Genomic DNA, 9,210 nt, shown 5'->3' on the forward strand with positions numbered 1-9,210 from the left:
TTCTTCAAAACTCCTAAAATGAGCATAGAGGTCATCCGGTGTGAATGTGTCGTGCGTGCCTTGGATTGCCTCTAGAGCACTCACCAACCCGGACCATTTATCCCTCATGAGCATCACCCTCAATAGCTTTCCTACAAGTTTATTGTTAGAAAGTGGTTCTCCCAATTCGGTAAACTCATTTTGGATATGCATAAGTCTATTATACATATCCTCAATGCTTTCACCATCCTCAACCTTAAAGGTTTCAAATTTTGCTTCTAAACCGGTTATTTTGGTTCGTTTGATTTGGGTATTGCCTTCATACCGGTTTACAAGAGCATTCCACATTTCTTTCGCACTTGATGCACTACCAAAGAGTGAGGCTACCGATTCACTAACCAAATTGAATATGGCATTGGTTGCTAGGTCATTGTCTTTCTTGGTTTGTTTGGAATCAACGGTCTCAATTTTGGCATCGGTTGAACCCTCGGTAGCTACACTTGTGTATGTTGGTGTATACCCTTTTTCAACCACATACCACACCTCAAGGATATTCAAGTAATTAATCATGGTTTTCTTCCAATGCATGAAATTTTTGGTGGTAGTACCAAAAACTAGGGGTTCTTTCACGGATCTATAGGGTGCCATTTGTCAAGTTGATCTAATCTCCAATTAAGTGTGTCTTAATTCGAGTAACTTGCTCTGATACCACTTTGTTGCACTTAGGGGCACCTTTAATTGCTCAAAAACTGAAATTAAATTGCAATTGAAAGTAAAGAGATGAGTTTAGAGAAATTTGACACGCGGGGTGATAACGGAGTTCGGCAAAACAAAGGCCTACGTCTCCGGGGCTTCGCAACCTTGTGAGGTGCGCCTTCCTATTACCCAATACGAAAGGATTACAACTTGTGAACCGTTGAGCCCTTACACACCAAGCGGGAAATCAAACGGCCAACTCAAAGAGATGAGAACAAGGTCTCGATTGTCTAGGAACACAAGAGAAACACTCAATAGATCACTCTAACCTAATCTATATCAAGATTGGTGAAGTAGGTTTGAGGTTGCTTGAGGGATTTTGAAGTTTTAGGCTCTCACAACAATGGAGTATGCTAAGCTCTCAGAAAATCACTTTTGAATTAATTAGGGTCGGCTGAGATAAGTGAGAAGAAAACCTCACTCATCTATTTATAGTGTCAGCTCAAAAATGAGCTGTTTGAGCCAAAACGTTACAACGTTTTATAAAACGTTACAACGTTTTAGTTCAAATTGCGATTTAGGGTTTAGATTTCTGACAGCTCAGCAAAAAGGTTCAAAAACGTTATAACGTTTTATAAACGTTACATAACGTTTTGTGCTGTAAAATCTTGATCAAAAACAGGAACAATTTGAAGCTTAGATTTAATTAAAACGTTGTAACGTTTTATGAAAACGTTACAACGTTTTATATTTGAAATACTGACAATCCTAAAACGTTATAACGTTTTTACAAAACGTTATAACGTTTTATTTGTTTTGTACACCAGTGCTTCTGCCATTTTTAGTAATCCTAAAACGTTGCAACGTTTTGTAAAAACGTTATAACGTTTTAAGTTATTTCTGTGTTTTTAATCAATCTTTTACTTAAGTGTTTTTGGCAGAATTAAAAACGTTACAACGTTTTATAAACGTTACCAACGTTTTACTTCTGCAAAAACATCCTCAAACTTATTTTACCACCTTTGATTTTACAATTTGTCTTCTTGATAAAAGTCTTCATGATTTCTTCAGTCCAAGCGTATCATTCTGTAATTCCAACTCTTCTTGGACCTACATAATCTTAAAATAGAAGAAATCGTAAAATTCAATAATTGTATGTTTTTACAAATTAGTCAAATAGACGAAAATGATTATTGTACGAACAACACTTCTTACACTTGAGTTACCACAGTATCGGGTCCACAGACTCGCATCTTTCCTTGCCCGATTAGCTACTAGCCATGTTGGCAATTTAGTGCCTCAAAAAATTAATTCATTTCTTTGCCTCCATAATGACCATAGAATTGCCATGAATGAAGTTGCCCATTCACTTTTCCTCTGATTTGTTGTGTAACAGTGATGTCACAAAAATGCATCCCACGTCTCTTCTACTGTGGAAGCATGTTGGAAGAGATGTGGAAATCTTGTCCAAAGCTCGATTGCATTAGGGCATTGGAAAAACAGATGGTGAGCGGTTTCGAAAGGGCACGTATCACACATCACACACTTCATATCACAAGTCATGCCTCTTCTTTGTAATACCTCATGAGTTAACACCGAACCAAATAACAGAAAATTTTTACATAAGTTTCCATTTAGTCTTGCCAGCAGTGGTTATCAAATTGTATAGAGATGAAGCCAAGTAGTGCCCTGTACCCGTCCAGCGCCAGCTCAAAGCATCCACCCGGTTTGTCAGAACTGGTACCGTACCAGCAACCTGCTGCAGCAGGTCAGAGCCTGCAGAAATGGCCTCCTTTAATAAAATTTACAGTTATTGTTCTTTAAAAAGTAAATTTTTACAATTACTACTCTTTGATGAATATATTTATTTTGCAATTAGTAGCTACTTTCAATTTGACAACTGTCTTGTAATTGCTAATCAATTGCATTGATGGAGATGCTCGAGGGTTTGGACCTGATAACGATCCTGGCTTCGACAGAAAGGGTTCCAGTCACGGAGAATCAAAGGCCCGACACTTGGGGAATTTGAGAGTGTTCTCAGCGGTGGTGGGCAGCTGCCAATTCAACAGCTCTTTTATTATTATTATTATCAAAGGCCTGCCACCATCTTTCCTGACGAAGTTCATTTTAAAGCTATAAACATTTTCTTCTTTATTATCTGAGTTCGTTGCATTTAGTTGCATTTAGACAGCTTGTTTTATCGGATTGATGATTTGAATGTTAAATTAAAGCCATGTAAATATGGTACCGGATTAGTTTTATGTGAGTGCGTACTGAATTTTGGTCAAATTGGTACCACATTGGTTTTCATCGTTGCAAGGCTTATACTGTGATCATACAATAAAAAGGGTATATTTGTCAAAAAAAATTAAAAAAATTAAATAATATGTTTAATGGATAAAAGGGATGTAGGAAAGAATGTTAAATATTTATGGGATATTGGATATTACAGTGATTTGATGTGAAAATTGGCTATTTTAGAAATTTATATGGGTACACGAGAAATTTTCCCGTTTTTTAACTAGTAATTAGTAATTTTCTACCAGTCGCAGAAAGGTTAAAAAACATTAAAGAGCAAACCATAATTTAATTTTCATACCATGGATTACAATAATTAACTAGAAAAACAACCGAAAACATACATGTGATTCACATTAAACTCATTCCAACCTGAACCACCTCACAAATATTCCACACAAAATGTTACCACATTCCAATTTCCAATCAGCGTTACAGAATGATAATAATAATAATAATAATAATAAACCATTAACAGCTCCAGACTTAAATTCAACACTGGCTATGCATTAGATTTAGATGCACCATTTTTCTTCAGGAAAACATCAGTAAGGACAGTCTTTGATTCCAGAGAAGCCTTGACAAGCTTCAATCCCTAATTTCCATTTACAAGTTCAAAACAAATAATTAGGACTTGTAAAAAAGATAAAATAGTTATGGAGTTGTTAGATTTCAACACAAAATGAAAAGCACAAAAATACTGGAACATATATATAAAAAAGAAAAAGTTACTTAATTACCTCTTCAAAGCCAATAGTAACCGTTATCTCCTGGATTGATCCCAAATCTTTGATCTCAAATTTGTTGAAAAGAGCGACACTTGATAAAGTTGACATGGGTACCATGGTAAGATCATCCATCACAGAGTAAGTCACCTCTCCCGCAACATACCTTTTTCCCTCACTACTTGCTTCTGCCACCATACCGGTATCAAACTTAGGATCCTTCAATCCTGTCTGCAAATCCATTCTTTTGCCACAACCGAGACAAGTTGTCCCGCTTACCAGACTTACATAAGGGCAGCAAAACTTGCTTGAACTGTAACAAATGTAGGCCAACCTATTTTTTGTATCCTGATAGGTTGATGGAGGTATGAAATAATTGGTGTCGTAATCTGATATAGTTGCAAGAGGGGGGTTGAGAAGGGAAGATTGCTTCCCGTAAGAGAGGATATAGGTTCCATTGATGTTACTCAAACTATCGTAGACTTCTCCAATGGAACCTACAATGGCATCCTTTGTAAGGAGCTTGGTAATGGCACCAAGAGGGAGCGCTAAGAGACTGAATATCAAGTCCACCAAATCTCTTCTCGCTTCGCCGAACAATACCTTGTTAGATTTTTTATCTATAATAAGCTTTAGCTTCAACTTGTTATTAGCCTTCTCCATTTCCTAATTATTTTTCTCCTTCTATTTTGGGATGGTTAGTCTGTAACAAGGGCTTTGCATATATATAAGATGGAGTAGAGCTAGGAATCCGTATCACCCCAGGTACCTGAGGTGCAAGCGGTCAATCTGAACAGTTCATTTCACTTGGCAAGAATCTCAAAGCAACCCACCACAACCTCAACAGCTACCGGATTGAGTTTGGTATGAATGGAATTAATCTGGCTGTCCATTTTTATTAATTGCACCTCAGGTACCTGTGGGGACACGGACTCGTAAAACTAAGGTGTTTTTAAGATCACCAAGCCTCTTTGTTAACTCAACTCTAAATTCTATCGGATTGGTTTCAAATGACGAATCCAAACCGTTAAAATCCTTATGCCTTACGAGTGATGCATCTACATACAAAAACTTTAAAATTTAAAATTAATTTTGTACAGAGTAAAGTGGTCAAAAGACGTCTAAAAAATAAATGCATTAAAATTAATTTATAAATCTTCTTATTTTGACCACTTGACTCTATATTAAATTAATTCAAAACTTTAAAATTTTCACATGTAAACACATCACTCAAGGTAGAAAGATTTTAACGGTTCGGATTATTCTTCGTTGAAGCCAATCTAATAAGTTTTAGAATTTAGCTCACAAAGATACTTGGTGAACATAGGAACATCCTAGTTCTACTCTATAAGATGTACGTATATTTATCATAAACTTATTACAAGCAGGTAATAATTAATGCTTACGCAATGTGATGTTTAGAGTAGAACTAGGGTGTTCCTATAAGTTCACCAAGGTATTTGGCGAGCTTAACTCCAAAATCTATTATATTAATTAGTTTCAAATGACAAATTCAAACTGTTGAAACCGATTTATTTCACGAGTGATGAATTTACATATAAAGTTTTCCGAATTTTAAATTAATTTTGTATAAAGTTAAGTGATAAAAAAATGTTCAAAAAATAAATACACTAAATAAAAAATTAACAAACCAGTTTTTCACAAAAATCAGAAGTATTGAAATATCAAACCGGCACAAACTTTTTTTCTTCCAGCTGTGCCTAAATGGCTACTTGGTCTAGTGGGGTGTATTCACAATTTTTCAATCAAACCGTGTAGTCGTTGGTGAAATTCTTTTTTTTTTTTTTGCTGTGTCGAGATGGGCACTCGTTTCGGTTGGATTTCAGTCATTTTTACAAATTTCACTGTAAACGAAGATATGTCGAGATGACAATTTTCACTCTCTATGCCGAATTTCCTATTCGGCAGTCGGCACAGAGGTTTTCTTGCTTTTTTTTTTTATAGTCAATTTTTTTCTGTGTCAAATTCCTTATTCAGTACAGGGTTTTTTTTTTTTTGGCTGGCTGTCAATTTTTTTGGTTAAAGACGGAAATGTCGCCTCAGCATAAGGAAAAAAAATTGGAGATCGAAATGCCATCTCGACTCAAGCAAAAAGTTAATGATTTATAATTCTTTGTAGCCTATGGTTGAAAAAATTATGAAAACACCACCAGATCGAGATGCCATCTCGGCACAGCAAAAAAATAATTTGGGCTGATTTGATATCTCGGTACTTATATTTTTTTTTTTAAAAAGAAAAAGTTAATTTGTTAATTTTATTTATTTATTTAAGATTTATAAAAAAAAATCCTAGGAAATATGGACTCCAGGCATCTATTCCAATAAATTAACCTTATGTTATTGGTGAGATTGCTTGGCTTTCAATGTTGTTTTATCATCCTCTTAATGATAAATTTGTAAAATGAACAATAAGAAGAAAATGTCAATTAATTATTATAATGGTCCATAAAGAACAAAGGTTCAGCAAGGGCAAAAGAAAGATTTCCAGGTCTGTATATTGTTGCTTTTGAGTTCTTTTTCTTTCTTTCTTTCTTCTTCTTTTTTTTTTCTTTGAGAAAAGTTGCTTTTGTAGTTGTCTTTATTTCATCGATCGAATCCTGACCGTCCATTTGAAATAAAATAAAAAAAAGTTTAAATCAGATGTGACCAAATAATTGAATAAATCACCAAATGATATTGTTTAGATGTATTTTCTACTTTTACGGAGGAAAATAGATGAAAAAAGGTAACCTTTTTCTTTCCTTGCTTGCTAAGGCTACTATTACCTGGTACTGAGAAGGTTACCTTTATCACGTGGCTTAATGCCTTGATCGGACATAAGAGAGAAAATAACAACAAAAGGCAAAAATATACGGATCTGGAAACCTTTCCACTTTGCTTCGGGTATGCTCGAATGAAACAAGAAATAGAGCTAATTTTATATTTAACAATAATAGTTAATTTAATTTTTAATTAGATTAGTAAAATAGTGAGCTAATTCATATAAGACAAATAAAGAATAATGAATTAGTGTTATTTTTGTTTCATCCAAACATCGGATAGCTCAAAAAAATAGTGCTATTATCGAATTAGTGCTATTCTTGCTTCATCCAAATGCACCCACCATGTCTAATATAATTAATAAACATGTGCGCCTCTCAAACAGATCTGAAACCTTTCTACCACTTCCCAATTAATAAATCTTTCCGAGTAGGAGTAGAACTAGGGTGTTCTTAAGTTCATCTAGTCATTTGTAAATTCAAATCTGAAATTTATTGGATCAGTTTCAATTGACAAATCTGAACCGTTAAAACCTGTCTATCTTACGAGTGATGTGAAACAAATTTTGTATAGAGTCAAGTGGTAAAAAAAAAAAAAAATCAAAAATTGAATGCATTAAAATTAATTTATTAACTTTTTAATTTTGACCGCTTGACTATATATTAAATTAATTCAAAAGTTTAAAAGTTTCATATGTAGACGTATCACTCAAAAGGTAGGCATAATTCAATGATTTGAATTCGTCGTTTGAAGATGATTCGATGGATCTTAGACTTGAATTCACCAAGAGGCTTGATAAACTTAAAAACACCCTAGTAGAAACTCAAACTTTCTACCTATGTTGATTGAATTGGTTGAGACCGAATCCTCTCTACTATAACTCACATTTTGAGTTTAGATTCGGGCCGTCCGGCTGGACGAGGTCTCCTTAATATTCAGGGGCGGATCCAGAATTTTCGTCAGGGGGTAGAAAAATACCGAATCGGATTTAAATTCATTAACTAATTGGGTACTCGATAAGAAAAAATAATGCTTTGACTTATATTTTTCAATGCGATGACTTGTAATTTCTGATGCTTTAACTTATAATTCTAATTACCAATCATAATTCAAAAAATTTATTTTGATTTTAATACTAAATTTAACCCGAATTACAAATCAAATATCCAAAGGGGGCAAAAAAATTTCTAGAGAGGGAGGCAAAGTCGATCAGTATTGATAAATCACTACTAAAACTTAAAATCAAAGGGGAAGTAGCGGCAACTGCCCCCTGGTATATACTGGGTCCGCTTCTGTTAATATTCGTGCTAAAGTAGATCGGACGAAGAAGATTTAAAGGTGAAATTTGAGTTACCTCAGCTGACTTGATTCAAATTGTTCCGCTGTTCAGGTAATTAACTCCGGGAATGTTTGGTGAGGTGAAGGCCAGTTAAAAGGTCTAAATTAGTTAGTAAGCATTAAAAAAATAATTATAATGACACTACATTTTTGGAATAAGGTAAGAGAAGAGGTTTCAATATTTCGTGTGTTTCATATCTCATTATGTCTTATATTTTATTTTTTTATTTTTAAAATTCAAATTGTCGATCTAAACCGCTCAATATGATATTTATACTAAAATATACTTGGACATGAAATTTTATAATTTTTGAATATTTTTTACTATTTTTAAGATCCGTACAAAATCACTATCTATGTAGGTCTAAATTAGTTAGTCTAAGTTGGCCTGTATTTTTCTTAAGCGGAAGTTTAACATTAAAAAGGTTTAAAGTTAAATAAGAGATAAAATATTAAAAAATAATTATACTAACAAGAAATTTTTGGAATAAGAGAAAGGTTCCAAACTCCTGTGTCTTTCATATCTCATTATGTATCATATTTTATATTTTTGTTTTTAAAATTCAAACTGTAGATCCAAACCACTTAACATTATATTCATACTAAAATATTTTTTAGAATGAAATTTTATAATTTGTTAAACCTTTTTTACTATTTTTAAGATAGGTACAAAATCACTATTTTTTGAACCGTTTAAAAACAACGATTTTGTACCTATCTAAAAAAATAGTTAAAAAGTTCCAGAAATTATAAAATTTGGTATACTAAGTATATTTTAATATGGATATTTGAAAGTTTAATTGAAAACAAAGAAATAAAATATGAGGCATTATGAGATATTGGAACCCTCATAAGTTAAACAAATAGGTGTTTATATTGATCTGTAAATATTTTTGTACTGAGAGATATAATTAAAGTAACTGAATCTCTTGTGAATTACTACGTATCAACAAAACACTTTTTAAAAATGTACGAAGAAATAGTGAAATCTTGAATTTTTGAAAAGGAAGGTGTGAAAAGCAATGAAAAGAAACATTTGCTGAAGTAGAAAAGATGAAAGGTCGAATAAATGCGCCTTTTTAGCAAGCAAAATGACTTAAAAATTTGATAAAAAGCCATAATGATGGATGAAAAAGAACGAGAGTAGGAGAAATGGATATTTACTTGTCGAAGGTAGGTTAATTTGTTAAATACCTATTTGTGTTTTTAATATCTTATTAATATCGTGGGTAATAAGTTTAGTGCAATTTAAAGAATTAGTCTTTCCTTTAGTGATAAAGATATTATTATATATTATTATCATTCTGTAACGCTGATATTTAGAATGTGGTAACATTTTATGTGGAACTTGTGAGACTAATATTTGTGAGGTGGTTCAAGTTGGAATGAGCTT

At 33.1% G+C, this 9,210-nt stretch overlaps 1 protein-coding gene across 1 annotated transcript; it reads right to left on the reverse strand.

The window, feature by feature from the left end:
* Nucleotides 1-3,475: 3,475 nt before the first annotated feature.
* LOC144567210 (uncharacterized) lies at nt 3,476-4,361 on the reverse strand. Its single transcript, XM_078317295.1, has 2 exons — nt 3,714-4,361; nt 3,476-3,568 (listed from the first exon to the last, which is right to left on the reverse strand). The coding sequence occupies exons 1-2, from the start codon at nt 4,359-4,361 to the stop codon at nt 3,476-3,478; spliced, it is 741 nt and encodes a 246-aa protein (XP_078173421.1).
* Nucleotides 4,362-9,210: the final 4,849 nt, after the last annotated feature.

The sequence above is a fragment of the Carex rostrata genome, chromosome 2 (assembly GCF_964058835.1).
Source record: "Carex rostrata chromosome 2, lpCarRost1.2, whole genome shotgun sequence".
Lineage (NCBI taxonomy): Eukaryota > Viridiplantae > Streptophyta > Magnoliopsida > Poales > Cyperaceae > Carex > Carex rostrata.

Bases quoted from the DNA above. Each gene is read 5' to 3' on its own strand.
- LOC144567210 (XM_078317295.1), bottom strand. From the start codon at position 4,361: ATGGAGAAGGCTAATAACAAGTTGAAGCTAAAGCTTATTATAGATAAA. The intron at 3,569-3,713 runs GTAATTAAGTAA...AATGGAAATTAG, and splicing joins TTACTATTGGCTTTGAAGAG to GGATTGAAGCTTGTCAAGGC.